We start from the raw sequence: 24084 nt of genomic DNA on the forward strand, positions 1-24084 counted from the left end.
CTTCAACTTGGAATTTCCTGTCCAACGACGGACCGAACCAAGCAATGATTTGTTAATGCATGTCGGATACAACTTAGTTCATTTTACCCTAAATGATGCGTTCAAAATGATAGAAAGACGTCAGGAGTCCGTAGAATCGTAAAACAGAAAGAAACAACTTTTCGTTGAAAAAGATCCAAGCATCGGAATCCTTCTTACACATCATCCCTCACAACCCCATACCAATTGACGCTAATTAAGGAGCTGCCCTCAGACTAGCACGAGCGGTGATCACAGGCGAAAGAACACTCTCGTCGCTCTTTGGCTGCTTCACCGATGTCCAGCCCATAAACATGCTCCCGAACACGGACAAGGCGCCCAGGGCCACCGCGAGGAAAAAGGTCTGGGTGAACGCAACGTTCACCGTCTCGATAAGCTGCGGAATCTTCTCCGTCGGCACCAAAGCGGACAGGGACTCCGGGCCCTGTCCAAGCAGGGCATCACTGCTGACGCCAGTGATGCCCATAAACTTAGCCAGGCTTGCCAGCAGACGGTTCTGGAACAGGGTCTCGCCGGCAGCAATAATAATAGCGGCGCCGAAGGCCTGGCCGAAGACGATGACTGAGGTGCCGGCGGGGATATCGGCCTGGGGAAGCGCGGCCTGAACACCCATCAGGGGCTGCTGAAAGCCCATGCCAACGCCAAGGCCGAAGATTGCAGGGAAGGTCAACATCTTCGCCCGTGAGGTGTAGGGGTTAATCGTCGTGAGCAGGCCGAGGCCGACAGGCATGAGGACGGAGCTTGCGAGCATGAACGGAGTGTAGTACCCGATCATGCTGACAAGCGCTCCACTGCCAAGAATTCCGACGATGACGGCCACCAGCATGGGCAGAATGCCGACACCAGAATCGGAGGCAGTGGTCCCCTGGACTGTCTGAAACCAGAGGGGCAACTGGGAAAGAGTAAAGTTAGGACCAATGTTATCAAGATGGGCAGAAATGAGAATGATATGGATTTTGCGTACGAAATATGTGATGACGACCAAAGCTGAGCTTGTGCAGGTAATGAACCAAAACCCTGCAAGGACGGAGCGATGCTTGATGACGTGGAATGGGAGCATAGCAACCTCCTGGTTGCGGTGTTGTATGTAGCCCTGTTGTCGGGTATGGTTGTCAGCAATGCCTTTCCTGGTCGTGTGTTGGTACCTAGGTACTTTGGTACTTACAAAAATGCCGAACAAAACCAACGCCAACACGAAAAGCAGGATGACATCGCTGTCAGCCCATGAATGCCCACTTGCCCCTGTGATATCATCAGCATACGCTCGCGATCATAACCATACTATCGATGGCGCCTGGCTTACCAGCGAAATGAAGGCCCAGAAGCACGCAAACAATGGGGGGGAGAAGAGTAATCGCTCCCAAGATATCGAGCTTGTACATAATCTCCCACACCGTAAGCTTGTCAGTCTGCATCCGAGGAACCTTGTCCTTGATGTTGCGCAGGCACAAAAGCACGACCGCCAGAGCAAAACCACCGATTGGCAGGTTAATGTAAAAGCACCACCGCCAATGCAGACGGTCCGTTAGCACGCCGCCGATGATAGGGGCCGAGATCATGGCAACGCCCTCCATAGCCCCAATAGCGCTGGTAAGCACAGGCCGAATCCGCAGCGGAACAACCTGGCTCATGATGATGAGACCGCCCGATAGGATGCCCGAGGTGCCGAGACCCTGAACAGAGCGTCCAAGAATCAGGATGGGGGAACTCGGCGAGAGGCCTGCAATGAGAGAGCCGATCATGAAAACGACGATAGCTGATGTGAAAACCCATTTGGCCGGGAACAGGCTGTAGATACGGCCGTAGGGGATCTGGGTGGCACAAGTTGCCATCAAGAACGATGAACCGTACCAACCGACGTCGTCCAGGCTGCGGAACTCGCCTGTAATGCGTGGGACAGCTGTGGCGATGACGTTGACATCCATGGCAACGAGGAAAACCGCAGCGCTCAGGGCAATAGTAACGGATGCGAGGGCCAGGCCAGTCAGGCGGTCGTCATCGGTTTCGGTCGCGTCGTCCGCAGTCGGCTGTTCGGGCTGATTCTTCTCAGGATCCCTCGTACCCGCTTGAGATTCTTCACGGCTGATATCGTCGTCCGATATCAAGGGTCTAACGTGAACTGGGTCGGGTTTCTTTTCATTCATGCCATCACAACCAGCTGAGACGCTCGGGGTGGCGGTTCTGCCTTGCGGAGTGGCGATGTTGCTCGATCCAGAAGAAGGGATGACTGTTGGCGTGCCGTCTCCAGAGGTGGATGTTCCCGACATGCGCTTGGGGGTCTCGGAGATGTCCCTGATGGAAGATGCCACGGTGGTGAACCCGTTGGAGGTGACATCGCCCTCTGAGCCCTGGACTGCCTCATGGTCTTGACTGTGCCGGCCGCTTTCATGGTGGGAAAACGGCTCGTCATCCCGTGTCGTCACGGCTCTGCTCGACTCGGCACCTCCATTCGAATAGGCGATGGACTGGCGGCTCTGAGAACGTTGGGCCTCCTTCTCGACATCGAAGCTTAGGACACTGAGCACTTGTTGCGACCGGTTGATGAGGTCTCCGAGCTCCTCGCCCCGAGCTGCTGGCTCTTGTGCTGGCTCCTGGATGCTTCGGCTATCGAACTGGGAGTACGAGATGCTGGACGCATAGGACTGGCGCTTGTTGCCGTACCAGGTCCTGACAGACTCTGAGGTTGAGGGCCTCGGAATTGGCTCAACGGCAGTCTCGTTGAGACCCGTGTAAAGGGCATGTGTCATAGGCCACATGGTGGGCAATCTGAGTTTGAATCAGGGAAAGAAGACTCCAAGGTCACGGAAGAGAACGAGGATGTCGAAGTAGGATAGCACTAAGTAAAACCTTTGAGTTGCAGGGGGAGATATTAGCTCTATGTTTATTTGGTTCGCCCAATGTCCCTTACCCCTTGCCCCAGCGGGTATCCCGCAGCTTCCCGTTACCTAGCGGCTAGGATCCCAGTCCAGCGACTGGTCATTTCCCTTCGTTTACGAGCTTCAGTCATTTCGGAGGGCTGGACCACCCTGGTGCGCATATCCTCACGACACACATTCGATGCCGAGGCCGCAAGCTGACTGCAACGCTTTGAGCCCGTGGGGCTGCTTACTGCGTTCCACTTACACGCGAGCAAGTCTTACTACGCCAAGTTGGTGGGCAACGCCCGGACCTTGCCAAATATGGCAATCGATGTAACCCTAAACACTAACAGGGCTTGACCCAAGACGAGGTTGTCTTGACATCATGACAGAAACAACAACTGCACAGTGAGCAGAGTGCCACGGGAAACATGCCTGCGGATTAAGCCTCAAACGCCTGACGGGTGGCTTGACACTGAACTTACATGGTCCGCTTGAGACAGCGTAACCATAGGCGGTAATTAGATCAGAGTGCGTTTGTGATAGATAAGACAATTTCCAAGATGCTCTCTCAAGAAGACGCATTGGCCATCATACTGCAAGCTCTTTGAGACACGGGACCACAGGAGGTATCTCATAAACGTTACCATCTCCTCTCCTCTCTAACATTCCCCATCACATCACTTCCCGAGTCCATTGTCGGTCTCAAGCTTGAGCCATTGAGCTCATTTATTTTACTCCATTTACAGGTCGACCGAGGAAGATTCACGCCTTCCAAGGCCATAATCAGGCATTGTTACCACTCCTTGTGGTGTTCTCCACGAGTCTCCCCACGACCCCAACATAAACACCATCGAGATACATCTGCGAGACCCTTTACCGTGTCAACCCAGACGTCCTAACGACATCCATCCCCCGGTAATTCTTGAAACGACCTTCGCATAATGTCGTCCAGCGCTTCCATTGACCGCGCCACCCTGGAAATGAGGTGGCGGGAATACCTCAGGGACGCCCCTCTGTCTGCGTTCCCTCCTCGCCAAACCCCTGGAGCAGCATCAACTCCTGGGGCTATCCTACGCCGCAAGATCAGGCTCACAGAGGGCATCTCTGCCGAGCAATCACGAGATCTCCTCCAACTCGCCTGGTGTCTTGTCAACGTGTATTACACGGACTCCGTCGACGTCGTTATTGGCCTTCTGACACCACAAGGCGGCGAGGTTTATGGCGAGACATCTCAACAACGGATACCGGCAGCGATGCCGTTCCGCTTCCACATGCAGCCGGATCAAACCATTGCCGCATCCCTCGATGAGCTGCAGCAAGGCCGCCAGCTGGCACGGGGCCCGTTGGGGTTGGAAGATCTTGCCAGACTCGGGCCCGAGCTTGAGGATGCTACCAAGTTCGGTACCCAGCTCATTATCCACGGCGACGCCAACGCCGCCGATCTTGACGTGGAGGTCCCCCTGGACCGGGTTATCAACTTGGAGTGCACCTTGGTCCGGTCCCGAGTTATTGCTCAGGTCTTCTATGACGAGGCCATCATCACCCGTACAGAGATGGAGGGCGTGCTCGACACTTTCGAACACTTGCTGCAGCAGCTCGCTGATCCCGCCACTCTTGATCCCGCCAACAATCGGACACTAAGAGATCTGAACCCTGCAAGTGCCGGCGATATCACCCGGGTCGCTGACTGGAACCGACAGGTCCCGCCCGTGGTTGATGACTGCATGCATCACATGGTAGAGCGGATGGCCCAACAAAGGCCGTTCGCCGAAGCCGTGTGCTCACAGGCACTGGACTTGTCTCTTTCCTACGGGGAGCTCAACAGCATGGCCGACAGGCTTGCCCACCACCTGGTGGCCAAGGGGGCCGGCCCAGGGCGCATCGTACCGTTCATGTTCGAGAAGAGCCCTTGGGTCATCCCAACCCTGCTAGCCATCAACAAGGCTGGCGCGGCATTCGCCCCTTTGGATCCAGCCCATCAGTGGCAGGATACCCAAGGGCTTCTCGAGGCTTGCAACGCCGGCTTCGTGGTTTGCTCGCCCACGCATCAGGCTCGATTTGCGGAGCACGGTGTTGATGCCGTGGTTGTCGACGCGGCTGTGTTCGACAGCCTCCCGCCGTTCGATGGCGCATCACTTCCTCAGGTTCACCCTTCAGACCCTGGCTACATCATTTTTACCAGCGGCTCGACAGGCATGCCGAAGGGCGTCGTTTGCAGCCACAGCGCGTGGTGCACCAACACGGTTTGTCACGGCCCTCGCGAGCTTCACGCCACCGAGACCCGTCTGCTTCAGTTCTCCGCGTACACCTTCGACATTAGCATCACAGATATCTTCACTACCCTTGCCTTTGGCGGAACGGTATGCGTGCCGACGGAGCACGAACGCCTTAACGACCTGGCTGGCGCCATCAACCGGATGCGTGTGAATCACGCGGCCCTGACCCCCACCGTCGCGCGGTTCCTCCGGCCCAAGGCGGTGCCCACGCTCAAGGTCCTGGTGACTGGTGGCGAGACCATGCCCGAAGAGATCATGTCGCTCTGGGCTGGGGCTTGCCGCCTGGTCAACTCGTATGGTCCCGCCGAGTGCACAAGCCGCGTGGCCTGCTCGATCAAATCGCCCGGCGATACGCCGAGTAACATTGGTACGAGGATGGGCGCGGCACTGTGGGTAACTCTCAGCAACGACCCTACTCGCCTGGTCCCTGTCGGCGGCATCGGCGAACTGGTGGTTGAGGGCAACATCCTGGCCCAGGGGTACCTCAAGGACGAGGAGAAGACAAAGGCTTCGTTCATTGATGCCCCTGAGTGGCTTAAGGCCATGTACCCGGAACAGACCCGCGGTTCCCGGGTGTACCGTACAGGTGACCTGGTGCGGCAGAGGCATGACGGCTCTTTCGAGTTCATCGGCAGACGTGATGCCCAGATCAAGGTTCACGGCGTGCGCCTGGAGACCGGGCACATCGAGGCCAAGATCCAGAAGGAGCTGCCCGAGGAAGCACGTCTTGTCGTCGACAAGGTGAGCATTGCTGCGGGAGATGACCAGACCATCCAGACCCTCGCCGCCTTCATTCAGATGCCGGTCTCCGTGATGCCGGAACGCGCCACGGAAAGCGACGTCGTGAACCCGGAGATGGCCCTGCGACCGGTGGACGATACGATCCGCGACTTCATCTTCAACCTCCGCCGCACGCTCCTGGCCTCTCTGCCATCATACATGGTGCCGAGCCACATCTTCGTGGTCAACAACATCCCCCTTGGCGCCACAGGCAAGGTCAACCGGCGGAGGCTGCAGAGCTTTGCCCGCTCATTGACTCCTGAGCAAGCCAGCCAATTCACGGGCTCTGCTCCAGTGTCCAGCGGCACGGTCGAGAAACCATACACGGACATGGAAGCCGCTTTGAGCAAACTTTGGGCTAAAGTCCTCAGTCTTGACGGCACCTGCATCGGCAGACAGGACAGCTTCCTCGGTCTCGGTGGTGACTCTGTCTCGTGCATGAAGCTGGTTTCAGAAGCGGCGGCGGCTGGCTTGCGCCTCTCGGTTGCGGATGTGTTCCAGCATCCCACCCTGGCCGAACTTGCGCAGGCCGTGACTCGGACGCCTGACACTGGCAACATCGGCGCGACCGTGTCGTTGGTGCCAGAGCCGACGGAGCCCTTCGAGCTGATCGGTGGTCTTGCTGGGTTTCTTGGCCTTCGCGGGGAGCTCCGCACGATATTCAAGCTCGCCGCAAACCGGGTCGAAGATGTCCTTCCTGCGACCCCGATGCAGGAGGGTCTCATGGCAGAGACTGTGGCACATCCCGAGGCTTACATTCTGCAGGAGGTCCTCAAACTCTCCGCAGATGTCGACGTGGAGAGGCTGCATGATGCGGTGGAGGTTGTCGTCGAGCAGTACCCGATCTTGCGGACGCGCATCGTGCGTCTCAAGGACCGTGGGACCTTCCAGGTGGTTCTCTCCGATAGCGAGCCCGTTGAGGTTGACCTGCTCTCGGAGGATCTGCACGCTTTCCTCGCCCGCGACAAGCACATCCACATGGGCTATGGAGATGCCCTGAGCCGCTTTGCCATTATTACCGCCCCGGCCGGCGAGCGATACTTGGTCTGGACGTGCCACCACGCTATCACCGATGGGCACATGCATCAGCTGATGCTGCGCTGCCTGGAGCTCGCCTACCACGGCGGTGCTCCGGACTCGCCAGACGCCATCGCCTTCAGCCAGTTTGTCAAGCATACCACAGCCGGGGACAGAAAGGATGCTTCTTTGGAATATTGGCGCCGCGAATTTGCTGGGTTTGACGGCACCCACTACCCCAGCTGTCCCGACACACACGAACCTACGATTGATAAGTACATCTCCCACCGCATCATGCCATCCCACAACTCAGCACGCTCCGCCATCACGCCGGCGATCCTGCTCCGCGCTGCGTGGATGTTGGTCCTCTCACAGGCCAATAACTCGAGTGAGCTCGTCATGGGCGTGACGCAGTCAGGCCGTGATATCGACCTCCCCGGAGTCCACGCTTGCATGGGCCCGTGTCTGGCTACCATGCCGATCCGCGGCGGGATCGAGGCCGCTGGATCCCTGTCCTTCGCGCAGTACCTTGCCAAGATTCAGCAGCAATACGTCGATGCGATCCCTCATCAGCAAGTCGGTCTGCAGAATATCCGCAAGGCCAGCGACGAGTGTGCCAATGCGGTGGGCTTCCGCAATCTGCTCGTCGTTCAGCCTTCGTTCCCGAACGGCTCCGAGCTCTTCTCGCCTGTTCTCGATGTCCGCAACGCCGGCGACCAGCTTAACTTTGGCCTGCTCCTTGAGTGCACTCTCGGTTCCAATGAGATCGACGTCCGTGCTGGCTTTGACAGCTCCCTCCTCTCAGAAACCGAGGTCAAGTTGTTGCTGAGCCGTCTTGAGCATGTCCACCGCCAGCTGGGTGCGACTGAGAACGGGTCACTCCCATTGTCCATGCTGGACACCGTGAGCCCTCTCGACGTGAGCATGCTCGATACCTTCAATCCCGAAGTTCCACCGCTGGACAGCTGCCTCCACTGGCTGATCGAGGAACAAGCCCGGCGCCAGCCGGACGCTCTGATGGTTGATGCTTGGGATGCTAAGCTCACCTACCACGAGGCGAATGAGTATTCTGATCGGCTTGCTGGCCTCCTCGAGCAGCTCGGTGTTGGGCCTGAGGTCATGGTCCCGTTTGCCTTCGAGAAAAGCGCATGGGCGACGGTTGCTATCCATGCTATTCTCAAGGCCGGTGGTGCTTGCGTTGGTGTGGACATGTCGCATCCCCGCGAGCGTCACCAAACGATCATGATCGATACGGCTGCCAAGGTCGTCGTTGCGTCCAAGGGATACGCAAGCCATCTTGAAGGCCTCGGGGTCCCACACATCGTGGCTGTTGATCCTGACATGCTGAACAAGCTGCCCTGTCGATCCCCCCTCAAGGAGGGTGCCGTCACCGTCTCCCCACATAATCCTGCCTGGGTCGTTTACTCATCGGGCTCTACCGGCGTTCCCAAGGGCAGCATTCTAGAGCACCGATCTCTGGCTGCCACATCTCGCACCAACTCCGAAATCCTCGGCGTTGGCCCATCCACCCGCGCCATTCACTTTGCCAGCTACGCCTTCGACGTGGCCATCGAGGAGAACGTCATCATCCCCATGTACGGTGGTTGCGTGTGCATTCCCTCGGATGAGCAGCGTCTCAGCAACCTTCCCGGCGTCATGAAGAGCATGCAGATCAACTGGGCTGATCTCACCCCTACTGTTGCTCGCCTCCTTACCCCCGAAAACTCTCCATACCTGCGGACCATTGTCCTTGGTGGCGAGTCCCTGACCAAGGACATCATCGACACCTGGGCTGGCCTGGACGGTATCCGACTCTTCAACACCTATGGACCCTCCGAGTGCTCAATCCAATGCACATCGAGCAAAGCCCTGGCCCGCGTCGCCACAGGCGCCAACATCGGTTGGCCAGTGAACTGCAAGCTGTGGGTTGTCGACGCTGAGGACCCTCACCGCCTTCTTCCCATCGGAGCAGCAGGTGAGCTGCTGATCGAAGGTCCTATTGTCGGTCGCGGATACCTGAACCAGCCCGAGAAAACCAAGGCGGCGTTTGTACAAGACCTGCGCTGGGCCATGCCTGGCGTTGATGGCAAGCCCCGTCGGTTCTACCGCACGGGCGACCTGGCAAAGTTCAACCTTGACGGGACGCTGGACTGCCTGGGCAGGCAGGATAGCCAGATCAAGCTCCATGGTCAGCGCATCGAGCTTGGTGAGATCGAGTACAACATCACGAAGCGCCTCTCGGTCCTTGATGGCTCGCAGGTTGCGGTCGAGGCCTTCAGCCCTGGTGGTTCCAGCCGCAAGCTTTTGGCGGCGTTCTTACAGTTCTCCGAGGCTGATAGCGCCCGCGCGGGTACCAAGCTTGGGAGCAGTTCTTCAAGCCTTACCCTCATGGAAATGACCGACGCCCTGACTACCGAACTCCGCCGCATCAAGTCCGAGATCGCCGAGAAGCTCCCAAAATACATGGTCCCGAGTCTGTTCATTCCCCTTCTCGTGATGCCGACAAACACCTCCGGCAAGATCGACCGCAAGAAGCTCCGAGAGGAGGCTGGCAAATTCGACCCGCGGACTGTGACCCTGTACTCGCTCACTCAGCCTGCTGTTCCGTCTCCTCAATCAGAATCGAGCGAGGTCAAGCCGAAGGTCTCCTTCACATCGCCGGTTGAACACGCCCTCGCCCTCCTATGGGCGGACATCATTGGTATCGACCTTAGCTCAACAGCCATTGGCCCGGACGACAGCTTTCTTGGCCTCGGGGGGGATAGCATTACTGCCATGCAACTTGTCGGCAAAGCCGCAGCCGCTGGACTAGGTCTGTCGGTACCTCGGATCCTGAAGGCACCCAAGCTGAGGGACATGGCTTCGGCAGCTGTGGTGGCCGATGAGCAGGCGTTACGGCAGTTTGTCCCGCAGGAAATCTCGCCTCCTGTCACACCACCCCTACCTACTGAGGAGGCCTTTGTGGCCAAGCCGCGGCCAGGCCTGAAGGTTGTGACAAAGCAGCATGACATGTTGGAGCCTGTCACCGAGCCTGCGAGCCCATCATGGGTCACGCCGCCTGAGAGCCCGGTCGACGGGCGCGCGTACTTCCCGTTCCAGATGGTCTCTGAGAAGATTTCTGTGCAGGAGGTGAAGTCAGCGGTCGCGGAGAAGTGCGGGCTTGACAGCGACCTTGTGCAAGATGTCTACCCAGCAACGCCTTTGCAAGGTGAGTTGAGTTCTCAGCCATCGGATACCCCTATCTGGTACAGCGCTAACTGAGTGCGAATAAACAGAGGGCATGATGGCCCTGACCGCGGACAAGTCCGACGCTTACGTCCTTCGCGACATGTACGAGATTCCCGACTCTCTGCCCGTCGAGAAGTTCTCTGCCGCATGGGATGTGGTCGCTCGGCACAATCCCATCCTGAGAACTCGTCTCGTTTTCATTCCCGGACTTGGGACCTGCCAAGTCGTGGTCGACGAACCGATCCCTTGGGAGCATGCCGATAACCTCGACAAGTATCTCAAGAACGACCGGAACAAACCCATGAACTACGGCACCCCTCTCGCGCGTTATGCCATCGTCGATGACGGCAAGCGCAAGGTCTTCGTCTGGACCGTTCATCACGCATTGTATGACGGTTACTCGATGGACATGACCCTCGCTGCTGTTGACCATGCGTTCCGGACAGAGATGGATGTTTTTCCCACTCGGCCGTTCGCAGAGTTCATCGGGTATCTCAGCAAGATTGACAAGGATCGCCTCAAGCAGTTCTGGATTCAGCAGCTCGCGGATCTCGAGACGTCTCCCTTCCCCGTTGCCCCCACTGGTCATCGTGGTCAGGCTGATAACACTGTTCAGTACACGGTCCCGTTCTCGCTCGACCGTACGGCTGGCATCACAATGGCGACACTGCTCAAGGGGGCTTGGGGTCTCCTGGTGTCTCGGTTGTCCGAATCGCAAGATGTGGTCTTTGGTATCACTCAGTCTGGCAGGGATGTTGAGCTGGCGGGCATCGAGCAGATTAACGGGCCCACGATCACCACGGTTAGTGCTCCTGCTGGCTGTCTTTTACTGAGCGGAAAGGTGACGTGCTGACTGTGTACGCAACAGGTCCCCCTGAGAGTCAAGATCGACGGTCAGCGCTTCGTGAGGGAGTTCCTGAACCAGCTGCAGAGCCAAGCAGTGGACATGATTCCCTTCTCCCATGTCGGCCTTCAGAACATTAGGAACATGGGCGGCAGTGCGACGCAGACTGCGTGCGACTTCCAAAACCTCCTGGTCATCCAGCCTGGCGAGCAAGAGCAGCAATCGATGCTCTTCAAGAAGCACATGTCGGCTACCTCGGCAAATTACCTCAGCGGCTACGGCCTTGTTGTTGAGTGCGCTCTGGGCAATGGCGAGGTCGTCTTTTCGGCGCACCACGATTCCAAGGTCATTTCTTCTGCCCATGTCGAGCGGTTGCTGCACCAGCTGGAGCACCTCCTTCATCAGCTTCAGGCGCACAACGGCACTGGACGCATCCAAGATGTGGACATGTTCTCGCCGGCGGACCGCGCCGACCTGGTGGCTTGGAACAGCAATTTCCCCAAGGTCGTCAACGAGTGCATTCATGACATCATCACACGCAAAGCCGCCGAATCGCCGTCCAGCATTGCGATTGCTTCAACCGCTGGAAACATCACCCGCAAGGAACTGGAGGATTTGAGCAATCACCTCGCTCACCAGCTGCGCGAGCTGGGCGTCGGCCCGGATGTTCTTGTCCCTATCTGCCTCGAGAAGTCGCCTGAAGCCATCATTGCCATGATCGCTATTCAGAAGGCTGGCGGTGGTTTCGTCCCCCTGAATCCCACTGATCCGACGGAGCGCCTGCTTGACCTCCTGGACCAGGTCTCGGCAACTGTGGTGATCTTCTCGGAACAGACCAAGAACCTCTGCGCGCCCTTGGTTACCGACAATCAAAAGAACAAAATCTCGCCCGTCGTTCTGCCCAAGGCCATTGCCGAGTGGGCTCCTCTGAAGACCGACCCCGTCATCTCTGGAGTCACGCCATCCAACCTGGCCTACGCTCTGTTCACCAGCGGCAGCACCGGCCGGCCCAAGGCGGTCTTGATCGAGCACATTGCTGTCAGCTCCAGCACGTACGGCCACGGTGTCGCCATGGGGTTCGCCGACTTCCCGCGCCGCACCGTTCAGTTCGCCAGCTACACCTTCGACGCCTGCATTGCCGAAATATTCACGGCCCTTCACTTCGGTGGCGTCATCTGCGTCCCCACCGAGCACGAACGCCGCAACGACCTAGCCCGCTTCATCCGCGATATGCAGTGCGACTGGGCCTTCTTCACGCCCTCGTTCGTCCGCCTGCTGCACCCGGACGAGGTCCCTTCCATGAAGACTGTGGTCCTCGGCGGAGAGGCGCTCAACCAGGACTGCATCGATGTTTGGGCCGAGAGGTTGCACCTCATGAATGGCTACGGTCCGACGGAAACTTGTGTCTTTGCTGTCACCCGCAGCATCCCTGGCGCTGAGACCCGGCAGGCGCAGCAACAGCAGCCATCCGATGGAAAGCCGCGGCGCTTGCACAAGCCCGAGACGATCGGCCACCCGGTCAGCTCCATCGGATGGGTTGTTGACCCCAACGACCACCACCGCTTGACACCTGTCGGCTGTGTCGGTGAGCTGTTGATCCAGGGCCCCAGTGTCGCTCGTGGGTACTTGGCCAACCCCGAGAAAACGGCTGAGGCGTTCGTCCCGGCACCGAAGTGGCTCCGGGCGTTTGGCCACACGAACACGGAACAGCTGCTGTACAAGACGGGCGATTTGGTGAGGCAGGATGTAGAAGATGGTTCTCTGACCTACCTTGGGCGCAAGGACAACCAGACCAAGGTTAACGGACAGCGATTGGAGCTCGGTAAGCAGAACTTTGTGCACATGGTGATGGCGTCTCGCTGACACTGGAATAGGCGAAATCGAGACTCAGCTCAAGGCCAAGGGCGACAACGTCGAATCCGCCGTGGTCCTGGCGACCAAGAACAACCCCGTGAAGACCCTCGGCAGGAACCAACAAAAGCTGGCGGCATTCGTTCAGTTCTCCGACATTGACAGCCCGACTCTGGTTGACAAGCGCAACATAATGATGGAAGTGGACGATGCCATGTCTGCCCGTTTGCAGCACCTGGAGGCCTCTGCTCGCGCCACTCTGCCCGGCTACATGGTGCCATCGCTGTGGATTCCGGTCACGACCATGCCGACCCTCGACGCCAGCGGGAAGACCGACCGCAAGACGCTTGCCGCTCTCCTCTCCGGCTTGACGGCGACCCAGTTCATGATGTACTCTCTCGGCTCGGCGGAGCAGGACGAAGACACGGCCGACAAGCAAATCGCTGCGACGGACGTGGAAAGAACGCTGGTAGGACTCATCGCTCCTATCCTCGGCCTGAAGCCTGAGGATATCGGACGCAATGATAGCTTCTTCCGGCTCGGTGGTGACTCCATCACCGCCATTCAACTCGTGGGTGCTGCCAGGACCGCTGGCATCACCCTGTCCTCTGAGCTCATCTTCCGCCACCCGAGGATCAGCGACCTGGCGGAGGCAGCCGAGCTGGCCCGCGACGGCGGTTCGGGAGTTTCCAGCCGCCCGATTGCTCCGTTCTCCCTTCTGCCCGTTGGCAAGCGTGGCGAGCTCCTCGATGCTGTTGAGCGCACGTATGGCATTGAGAAAGCAGCCGTCGCCGACTTGCTGCCATGCACCCCTCTGCAGGAAGGCCTGATCTCGCTGACGATCAAGGACCCTGAGGCATACGTGCTTCGGGAGATCTACCGCCTTCCCCCCAAGATCGACATGGTCCGCTTCAAGGCCGCCTGGGAGGCGGTGGTCAAAGACGCCGCAACGCTTCGCACGCGCATCGTCCACCTCGGCGAGCACGGCTCCTTCCAGCTTGTCATGAACCAAGACGGCATCCCGTGGCGCACCGCGGGTAAGGTTCAAGAGTACATCGACCAGGATAAGTCGCAGCCCTTCGACTACGGATCGCCGCTTGCGCGCTTCGCCCTCATCGAGACCGAGCATACCGGTTGCTACTTCATTCTGAGCATGCATCACGCCGTGTACGACGGCTGGTCCAAGACATTGATCATGAAGCACGTCCAGGAAGCGTACCGGGGCATTTCGCCTCAGGCCTCTCCTACCAAGATCGCCCCTTACAATCGGTTCATTCAGTACCTGCAGCAAACCGATCCGAACGAGTCCAAGAAATTCTGGCGGGCGCAGTTCGACGGTCTCGAGGCTCAGCCGTTCCCCCGCCTCCCGTCGCTCTCGTACAAGCCCATCCTCGACAGCACTCTGACCATCAGGATTACGAGGGATCGCGCCGCGAGCCAGTGGACTACGGCCACCGTGCTCAAGGCCGCCTGGGCGCTGACCATCAGTCGCTACACCGGGTCCCCTGATGCCCTCTTCGGCGCTGTCCAGACCGGCCGAAACGTCCCTATCCCCGGCATCTCCGACATGATCGGCCCGACCATTACCACCGTGCCTCTGCGCATCCGGGTGGACGGCGAGATGTCCTTGGCGAGCTTCCTGAAGACGCTGCAGGATCAGAGCACCGACATGATGCGCCACGAGCACATGGGCCTGCAGAACATCTCGAGGATCAGTGCCGAGTGTCGCGAGGCCTGCGCCTTCACCAACATCATGGTTATCCAGCCCGCCGGACAGGGCGACGCCAACTTGGATCCCATGGGCGCCACGCTCATCGAGGACCAGGACAAGGGCTTCCTCCGCTTTGGCATGGGCCTGGAGTGCTCCCTCGAGGACGATGCCATCTCGGTCACGGGTGGCTACGACAAGCGCCTCGTGTCGGAAGCTCAGATGCGCCGGATCCTGAGGCAGTTTGAGACCGCCCTCGCCGACATCGACAAGAAACACGAATCCGGCGTTCTGGTTAAGGACATCAACCTCGTGAGCGCCGAGGACCTGACCGAAATGGCCAAGATGAACGAGGCTACACCTGATGACATTTTGGACTGCACCCACGACGTGATCCACCGCGTCGCTCTGGAGCGCGGGTGTGCCATGGCGGTCAATGCCTGGGACGTCGACTTCCAGTACCTCGAGCTCGACCATTTGTCAACAAAGCTGGCGCATCACCTTCGCTCCCTCGGAGTGGGCCCTGAGACGGTGGTCCCGCTGTGCTTTGAGAAGTCAGGATGGGCCGTGGTCGCTGTCTTGGGCGTGCTCAAGGCCGGCGGAGCCTTCGTATTCCTCGACCCCGGCTATCCCATGGCCCGTCTCAGCGGCATCGTGAGGCAGGTCAACGCCAGCATCATCCTCGCCTCCCTGAACCAGGCCCCCCTCTGGCACGGCTCGAACGTGCCCGTCATGATCATCGACAACATCTCCATCGAGTCGCTTCCGTCCATCACCGACGAGGTGGACTCTGGCGTCAAGCCCTCCAATTCTCTTTACCTCATCTTCACCAGCGGTTCCACCGGCGAGCCCAAGGGTTGCGTGATTGAACATCACAGCTTCCTTACCTGCGCCAGGGCGCAGGCTGCTCGGTCTGGCATGACCCACAGCAGTCGTGTGCTCCAGGGAGCCTCGTACTCCTTCGACGTCAGCGTCATGGAGATGCTCACAGCCCTGACCGTTGGCGCTTGCGTCTGCGTGCCCAACGATAACGTCCGCAAGCGCAGCGTTGTCGACGTTATCAACGACTTCCGCATTACCTGGGCCTTCCTGACTCCGTCGATTGTCAAGTTTATCAAGCCCGCCGACATCCCGCACCTCAAGACGCTGGTTCTTGGTGGCGAGGCGCTGACGAAGCAGAACATCAAGACTTGGGCCGGCCATGTGCGGCTCGTCAACGGCTACGGACCCAGCGAGTGCACGATCGCTGCCTCTGCGCATGGGATTACGCATCCCGAGGAGGACCCCGCCAACATTGGCAAGGCGCTCGGCGGGATCTGCTGGATCGTCGACCCGGAGGATCACAATAAGCTGGCGCCCCTTGGCACCATCGGCGAGCTGGTGGTGGAGGGCAGCATCGTGGCCCGCGGTTATCTCAACAAGCCCGACAAGACGGCCGAGGTCTTCATCGAGAACCCAACCTGGACCGAGATGGTCCCCAACGGCAGCAGCCATAGGAGGATGTACAAGACGGGAGACCTGGCCTACTTCAGCACCGATGGCGACATCATGTTTGTCGGCCGCAAGGACGCCCAGGTCAAGGTCCGCGGCCAGCGCATGGAGCTCGGCGAGATTGAAACCCACCTTACGCGCAACAAGAAGGTCCAGCACGCTGTCGTCGCTTATCCGAAGACAGGGCCCTGCAAGCGACAGCTGGTCGGCCTCGTGTCGTTTGTGCAGCTCGGCGCTACCACCAACTCCAACGGCGATGTCGTCTTGGTTGACACGAAGCTGGCGGAGCACATCTCAGCCGAGGTGGCGGAGCTCTCCAAGGACCTTACGACGCGTGTGCCCTCGTACATGATCCCCGAGGTCTGGGTTGTTGTTCAAAGCTTTCCGCTGCTCCTCTCCGGCAAGCTCAACCGGAAGCGTATCGAACAATGGCTGGGAACTCTCGACAAGGCCACTCATCAACGCATTGTTGGCATCGGCGCTAGCTTCCGGATCCAGCAGCCCTCGACACCGGCCGAGCAACTCATCCACAAGATCTGGGTCGAGGTTCTGAAGATGCCACCCGAGGAGATCGGCGTCACCCAGGAATTCACCACCCTGGGCGGCGACAGCATTCTGGCCATGTTGGTCATCGCCAAGCTCAAGGCCGCCGGCCTTCGCGTCACCATGGCCGATGTGATCAGCGCCAGGACCATCGCCGGGCTCGCTTCTCGGATTCTCCGCATCGGTGTCGACATCCCCGCGGGCGCCCTCGCCGCCCTTCCCGAGACGCCCGCTGCTGTCGAGGAGTCCAGCGAGCCGTTTGACCTGACGCCCATCCAGCAGTTCTACGCCAACTTTGCCCTCGGCGATGACCATCTCTCCAAGCAGACCAACAAGCACTTCAACCACACCTTCTGCCTCTCTGTGAAACAGACCCTTTCGGCCGAGGCCGTGCGCGGCGCCTTCGAAGCGCTGGTGAAGCGCCACGGTATGCTCCGCGCCCGCTTCCTGCGCGACGGCACCGTGGCCTGCGGTTGGCGCCAGTACATCTCAAAGGACATTGCCGGCTCGTTCCGCTTCCGCAGCTGGGACAACGTCACCATCAAGGAAATCAAGCCCGAGCTAGAGGAGGCTCGGCAGGGGCTAGACCTCGAAGCGGGCCCGATCATGGCCGTCGACCTTGTGACGACCAAGAAGGATGAGCAGTATTTGATGGTTGTGGCACACCACCTCGTCGTCGACCTCGTCTCCTGGAACACCATCCTCCGCGACCTTGAAGAGCACATCAAGACCCAGTCATTCTCCGCCGAAACACCCTATCCCTTCTCGGCTTGGGCCAGGGAGCAGCAGCAGTACGCCATCCAGAACTTCCCGCCGTCCAAGGCTTTGCCGCTGCGCGTCATGCCCGCCGACTACAAGTACTGGGGCATGGAAGACCGGCCCAACGTCGTCCGCGACGCCGCCCACCACACCATCACCCTCTCCAAGCGCGACACCGCCACCCTCCTCACGGCCTGCAACAAGGAATTCGGCGCCGAGCCCATGGACATCCTCTGCTCGTCGCTCAGCCACGCCTTCCGCTACGTCTTCCGCGACAGGCCCGTCCCGACCGTGTTCCGGTACAACCACGGGCGCGAGGTGCTCGGGCGGGGCGACCCGTCGGGAACGGTGGGGTGGTTCACCACGCTGTCCCCGATCCAGGTGCAGGTCAACAAGAAGGACGACAGCCTGTCGGTGCTGCAGCGGGTCATCGACGCGCGCAAGTCCCTCCCGCACAACGGCCTCGGCTTCTTCGCGTCGAGGTACTACCACCCGGCCGGCCCGAGCGCGTTTGGGCCGCTGGACAAGATGGAGGTGACGGTCAATTACCTGGGCATTTCGGACAACCAGCAGCGGAGCGGGGACGCGAGCTCGCTGTTTGACATGAGCAACGCGATCCAGGGCGGCCTCGGGGCGGACGGCCAGGAGGTGAAGGGTTTCTCGCTGTTCTCGATCTCGGCGGAGGTGAGGGACGGCAAGCTGTGCATCCAGTGCACGTGGAGCAAGAAGATGAAGCGGCAGGTTTCGGTCCGGGAGTGGTTTTATGAGTACGGCAACGCCCTTCGGGACGTGGCGCACCACGTGAGGAAGAGAATCAAGGCCAGGGAGCCGGATAGGTGGGATTAAGGGCCCGGAGGGGTCGAGTGAAGGGGTGGGCAACGATGTGGATACAGGATTCCAGCGTGGAGGCTTTTGTTTCTGCTTTCTGTACCGCGTTTCTCTTTGTGTTGGTTGGTGTCTTTCTCTTTCAATGCTCTTGTGTCTGCTGGGTTCCTTGTTTTTATCTAAAAATTGGTTCTGTTGGGTTTTCCTCGGAGTTTCGGAGAACAATGGGGAATCATTAGGTATATGATTTGTTTCTAGACTTGGCTGAGATAACATTGCCATCTTTCTACTTCACTCTCTCTGCTCGTCTCCGTCCATAGACCCAAGAGGTTTTTCCAGTGACAAATGCAAGACCGTTTAATTCCTCTGCTCCTCAGATGATGCTTTTCTTTTCTTTCTCGCTTCCGCCCTTGGTTGCCCAACGAGTAATCAATGCAAAGTTGCCCGACCTAATCGAGCTTGGCATTCATCACTCGGTGCCTTCATTTACTTCCACTGTTCCCTCCGCTTCCCTAGCTTCAACATCGGTTCTGGCACCAGCACAGTCTCCCATGGAAATGGGTGTTCCATGGCTGCACTTCGTCTTGAGGTCATGATCCAACACACGATCATAGGATTCTGAAGCGAGCGCTAGGGTCCAGATTCGCTCGGAAACAAGGCTCCCGAGGCCGAGAATCCAACCCGCACGGATGGCCGAAACGTGGTCAACCTGGCAATTATCATGTCCCGTAGGGCTGTCCTGCTTCGGCAACGATGGCAAAGTCATCTCGACCATGGAGTTCCGTGGTGTAAGAAGAGACACCATGCCGTATTTGTCAGCGAGCTGCAGGGCGTTGGCCTAGTCCTCGATCTACATGTCGACGGGAACGAGGTGAACGGGCCATGAGCTATGGCGAGCAAAACTTGGAAGTCTTGAAGGCGGTCTTCTGGCAGGTCCGCTGTCCACTCGCCAGTCGCCGGCTTCGCTTCCATCTACGTTCCAAAGGGCATGGACTTCCAGGCAGGAGAGGTCCGTCTTAGGGAGGCGGAGCAAGCTCTGAATCGCACTACTTCAACGCGCTGAGACGGGTTTGAGGTCGGGGCTGATGATCCGACGCGTAGAATCAGGTCGCCGTGCGGGTCCATGTCAACAATTGGTTGGTCTGACGACGACAAAGGGCCGTTTTGCGGCGTGTTCCGCAGGTTCATTAATGCATCAGCCTCTCGCTGAACCAACGGGGAGTTTTGATTACCGTTTCTATCCTCCCATCCGGCGAGGGAGTCATAGTGGAAATGTGACAGCAAAAACGGATCCGCTGATGCTGCCATCAGCTAGTGCACCATATATACCTGCTACTGCAACAGGAAACAAGTGCATCTACTATAGGTGGGAGCGTTGCGGAGCTTCCATCTGCACCGCCGCATACACAAGGACCGATCATCTCCCAAGCCTCCCCGCTTAGCCCAGGCAAAAGGATATTCGGCCTCGTGGTTGGCTCGATAAGATCGTCGATGGAGAGTCCCACGGCGCGCTACCCAAGGCTTGTCCGCAAGGGGCATAGCGCCGCAGGTCACCCTGCGGCACGGATTGCCGCAGCACGTATGTAATGTTGCAGAACGGCCCCCAACGGTTCTGCAGGGGAAATTGCATGGTCAGATTTTAGTGTAACTAGTCGTGTAAAGGGGAGGACGTCGACTTTCTATAATCAAGAGGCATCATGACACCACCTTCGCCCAAGATCAAACTCATATTGATTCACCACCTTTCGGTCCTCACGCTCTTCCATCTTTGTCTTTAAGATCCCGTTTACGCCGGGATTGTCCCCTCGTTGTTGCTCAATCTTTTCGTCTCAAGTTACCCACGGCTGTTCAGCATCTCTTCAGCATGAAGTATTACTCCGTTCGTTCTGCCGCACTGGCCGCGCTCTGCGTGTCCCCCCTCGCCGCGACGGCCTACCAAACCGTCCCGGAAGGCCCCGACATGCTGGACGAATGCGGCGCGTGCCCGTATCTTTACAGCGTATTCCACAAATGCCAGCAGGTCGTTGGCGATGCGAGGCAATGCGTCTGTCCGGATTCCGTCAACACCGAGTGGTACGCATACATCGATGCCTGCCAAGGGTGCCTGCGCTACTCGAGCAGCCACGACTTTTGGAGATACTTCACCTCGGTATCCTTCTCGCTCCTGCACCACTGCCGCGCCTCGAGCACGTCGATCATTGCCGACGGACAGACCCTCTGCGTATCGGACGACAGGGCGGAGAATTGTCTATCGTTGAGGGATAGCTCGCAGGGTGCGAGCCGGGTCAGCCACAAGTCCCATCGATATCCTCAGAACAACATGGATGTTTCGCTCTCGTTGAATCTTGCGGTCGTGAGGGCTGCCTTGACGCCGTCGACAACCGCTGCCTCTTCTACCACTTCCGCTCCGGCCACCACGGCCAAGTCTAGCGATGCGGACAAGGCCTCCACGACCACTTCAGCTTCTGAGGCAGACTCGACCGACTCGACCGACGCGAGCACCACCCCGACTCCTACCGGGACCGATGGCCAAGGTACGACCACCACGCTCTCAACCATCCTTAGCAGCACTCCCTCTTCCTCCACCGGCACCCCCGCTTCTGGCACCGACAGCGAAGAAACGACCCGTCCGGCTGACGCGCAGAACACTACCGCAGCGCCGGTCCCGGGAGCGGCCGCTCGTTTTGGGGCATCCTCGATGGGATGGGCTTTGGGGATGGTCATGGTGGCGGCTTTTGGGCTGCTCTGACGTGTCACGGGCCATGTTTGGAAGAAGCGCAACATGCTCGGTAAAAGCATTAGTTCATAATGGATAATGTGTAGCTCTGCATCAGTCTTTTTTGCTTTTCGTGATAACGTCTTTTCTGTGGCCTTGTGATGCACCGCACCCCACCATGTTGCAATATACATATGCTCAGGGCTAAGACAACTTCTGGCCAGGATCACGGATGTAGGATGTCTCATGGACATGCAAGTACCGATACATGAACGCGTCGCAAAAAGTGACTACTATATGTACGCAGTAGTATGACCCCCGCCCCCCCCCCCCCCCCCCCCCCAAAAAAAAAAAAAAAGACGAAAATGATAAAAAAAAAAAGAAAACCATGCCTCCAAAGCAAACGCTCAACCAACTACTCCCTCACAGGCTTCAATCTCACAAACGCCCTCTGCGGCTTGTGCGTCATGCCGTCAATCGCCGCGTAATCCGACAGCTCCTCCGGGCACTTCAAAAACTCAAAGTTCCACACCAGCAACGCCACCATCATCCTCACCTCCAACACGCCCAACCTCCGGCCGTAGCACGCCCGCGTCCCCAGGCTGAACGGCATGCTCGGCCCGGACGTCGAGTCGAACGCCACCTGCCCGCTCTCGGCCTTGGCCAGCCACCGCTCGGGCTTGAACTCGTGCATGTCCTGGGGATCCCACTCGCGGACGCCCCGCTCCCGCGCCGCCGCCTGCGCCGACGGGGTGCGCAGCGTCTCGTCGACCGGCCGCGCGGGCTGGTTGAACGACGGGCCCGTGCTGAACACAAACACGTGCGTGCCCTTGGGGATCGGGCAGCCCAGGATGGTGGTGTCGACCATGGCGTCGCGCATGACGCCGAGCGCGGTGGGGGAGCAGCGGAGGATCTCCTCGACGGCGGCGTCGAGGTAGGGGACGGGCGCGTGGATGATCTCGTGGACCGAGGGGTCGCGGCCCTCGGCCAGCGCGGCGGCGTAGCCGGCTTGGAGGGCCTGACGGAGGGTGGACTGCACGCGCGGGTTGTCGGCGAGGAGCTTCAGGCCCCAGAGCATGGTGGTGCTGGAGGTTTCGTGGCCGGCGACGATGAAGCCAAAGATCTTTTTTGGAGGGGTTAGATGCGTGCACGGTGGGTGGTTGGAGAGGGATGCTTACCTCGTCGCGAATGACGGGCGTCCAGTACACGGGCTGGCGGCCTTCCTTGGCGGCAAAGACTCGCTCGCGGTGCATGACGTGGTCGACGGCCGACTTGACCCAGCTTTCGTCGTTGCCTTCGCCGTGCTTTTGCAGGCGCTCGACGGCAATCTCGACTTGCTCCTTGAGGAAGCGATCCTTGGCGGCCCAGATCTTGACAAAGTCCTTGTCGAACAGCTTCTTGAACAGCAACGTCAGGCGAGGGAACGGCGAAGCAGTCAGGGGCTCGATCACCTCGCCGGCGCTGAGGATGGCGTGGACCGTCTCGTCGACCGGGGCGCTCGCGAAGTCGACTGGCGTGTCCGCGTCGCCAGACGTCCCTCGGAGCGCCTGCGCTTGCTCTTGGCTCAGATTCAAGGTGGCATCCAGCTGCGGCTTGGTGGCGCGCGGGGCAAAGCTGGGGCCGAAGCCAAACTCGAGAACCGAGTCGAGCGCAGCATAGTAGATGTCCCTATCCGCATCAAACGGCCGGCCGCTTGCGATCTTCGCCTTCGCCTGCCACAGCTTCACCAGGTTGTTGACGCTGGCGTAAATGTTGGGCGCGGCGACGTTGTGCAAGAAGGTGGGCAGCATGAGGTCCTGGAGAAGACGTCGTTGCGCCCGCCAGCCAGCGTCGGTCTTGCGCACGATGTGATGGTGCGGGAGCGGCACACCGAGGGTACCGCTCAGGATGTCTGAACGGTCAAACTCCTTGCCGCGGCGCATAAGGATGTCCTGCGCTTCGCGGAAGTCGGTGATGGCCACGAAGGGCTTGCCGCCAAACGGCTCGAGGAAGAGCTGCGAGATGGGCGAGTTGGTGGCGCTGGCCTGCTGCAAAATCCATGTGATGGGCTCGCGGGTTTTCCGCGATGCCTTGAGGTAGCCGGGGATGTCGCCGAGGATGGAGCGCGCAGACGCATGGTTGTAGGGGATGCCAGGGAGGGGTTTGGGGAGCAGAGCAAGGTACAGGCGCCAGAGGACGAAGGATAGGATGCCGACCAGGACGGTGGTTGTGGTTGGGCTCAGGGTGTATCGCGTGAGCCCCAAATCAAGGGGGGACAGAGGAATGAAGGAGGACATTGTGCCCAAGCCAGCGGTGCACTTGGCCACATACGACACCAGCGAGACTCTGTCGGCACCACCGTCGTTTGCGCTCCATTCCAGGCTGGCTGGGGTGTCTGCTTGTTAAATGGCACCATTGCGTAGGGAACCCCAGCGCACCCATTGTGACATGCATCTAGACCGGAAGTGTTGACAATGGCATGACCGACACCGAAAGAGTCGATATCGTCCCAAACCATAGTAACAGGTTTTACATGCGTTCGTCCTACATGCATCACAGTAAGCATCCTTGCGGGGGTGTGGACTCGCCCGTGTTCGCCGAGAGCTCCCCTGCTTACTGTCCAGTGGTTTGACTTCAGCGGTTCCCACAGGGCTGTGCCACATTTTTCGGTCCCCTTAGCCACTTTTTTTCATGTCGGATCGCGAAAGCGACTCGGCCATTTGGCCCAGGATTCCGGGGCCGTCTCGGTGCGACCTTCATAGATAGTAAGCACCGAGAAGTCCGATGCTATGGCAAGGAATTCCGGCACAAACAACAACAGGAGCCCTACGGTTTTTCAACCAAAGGAATGGCAGCAATCCACGCCCATAGGGTGCCTCTGGGAACTGGAAACACGGTGACGATAAAGAGGATCGGACAGGCAACAGCCGGAAGAAAACCCGGGTCCTTGGAGCACGCGATGATGACTGCACACCCTACAGAGGAGCTTTTGCCGCTTGTTGGACATCCTGTCGTATGCATTGTTGCCCCATTAGTAGTGAAACCGATGACTGTCAAACGGAGAATAGCTGAACCGCTCTAATGCTACGTCGTTGTGCCCAGGGGTGGAACTGTCAGCCGACAAAGAGACACACTTTTCGGACCATATTATAAGAGGGACTCTTTTC

The 24084-nt window shown here is 58.9% G+C and overlaps 4 protein-coding genes across 4 annotated transcripts; 2 read left to right on the forward strand and 2 right to left on the reverse strand.

Annotated features, from left to right (window-relative positions):
* Positions 1-235: 235 nt before the first annotated feature.
* VTJ83DRAFT_4654 (uncharacterized protein) lies at positions 236-2795 on the reverse strand (the record flags this gene model as incomplete). The annotated part of the gene is made up of 4 exons (XM_071011167.1): positions 236-931; positions 1004-1132; positions 1205-1281; positions 1343-2795. 4 exons carry the CDS (start codon positions 2793-2795, stop codon positions 236-238), a joined length of 2355 nt encoding a protein of 784 aa, XP_070866104.1.
* Positions 2796-3841: 1046 nt separating this feature from the next.
* VTJ83DRAFT_4655 (uncharacterized protein) lies at positions 3842-18243 on the forward strand (the record flags this gene model as incomplete). Its single annotated transcript, XM_071011168.1, has 4 exons — positions 3842-10181; positions 10249-11003; positions 11070-12867; positions 12920-18243. The coding sequence occupies 4 exons, from the start codon at positions 3842-3844 to the stop codon at positions 18241-18243; spliced, it is 14217 nt and encodes a 4738-aa protein (XP_070866105.1).
* Positions 18244-20086: 1843 nt separating this feature from the next.
* VTJ83DRAFT_4656 (uncharacterized protein) lies at positions 20087-20971 on the forward strand (the record flags this gene model as incomplete). The annotated part of the gene is made up of 2 exons (XM_071011169.1): positions 20087-20756; positions 20880-20971. The coding sequence occupies 2 exons, from the start codon at positions 20087-20089 to the stop codon at positions 20969-20971; spliced, it is 762 nt and encodes a 253-aa protein (XP_070866106.1).
* Positions 20972-21353: 382 nt separating this feature from the next.
* Positions 21354-23214, reverse strand: VTJ83DRAFT_4657 (uncharacterized protein; the record flags this gene model as incomplete). The annotated part of the gene is made up of 2 exons (XM_071011170.1): positions 21354-22061; positions 22117-23214. The coding sequence occupies 2 exons, from the start codon at positions 23212-23214 to the stop codon at positions 21354-21356; spliced, it is 1806 nt and encodes a 601-aa protein (XP_070866107.1).
* Positions 23215-24084: the final 870 nt, after the last annotated feature.

The sequence above is a fragment of the Remersonia thermophila genome, chromosome 4, assembly GCF_042764415.1.
Source record: "Remersonia thermophila strain ATCC 22073 chromosome 4, whole genome shotgun sequence".
Taxonomy (NCBI): Eukaryota; Fungi; Ascomycota; class Sordariomycetes; order Sordariales; family Chaetomiaceae; genus Remersonia; species Remersonia thermophila.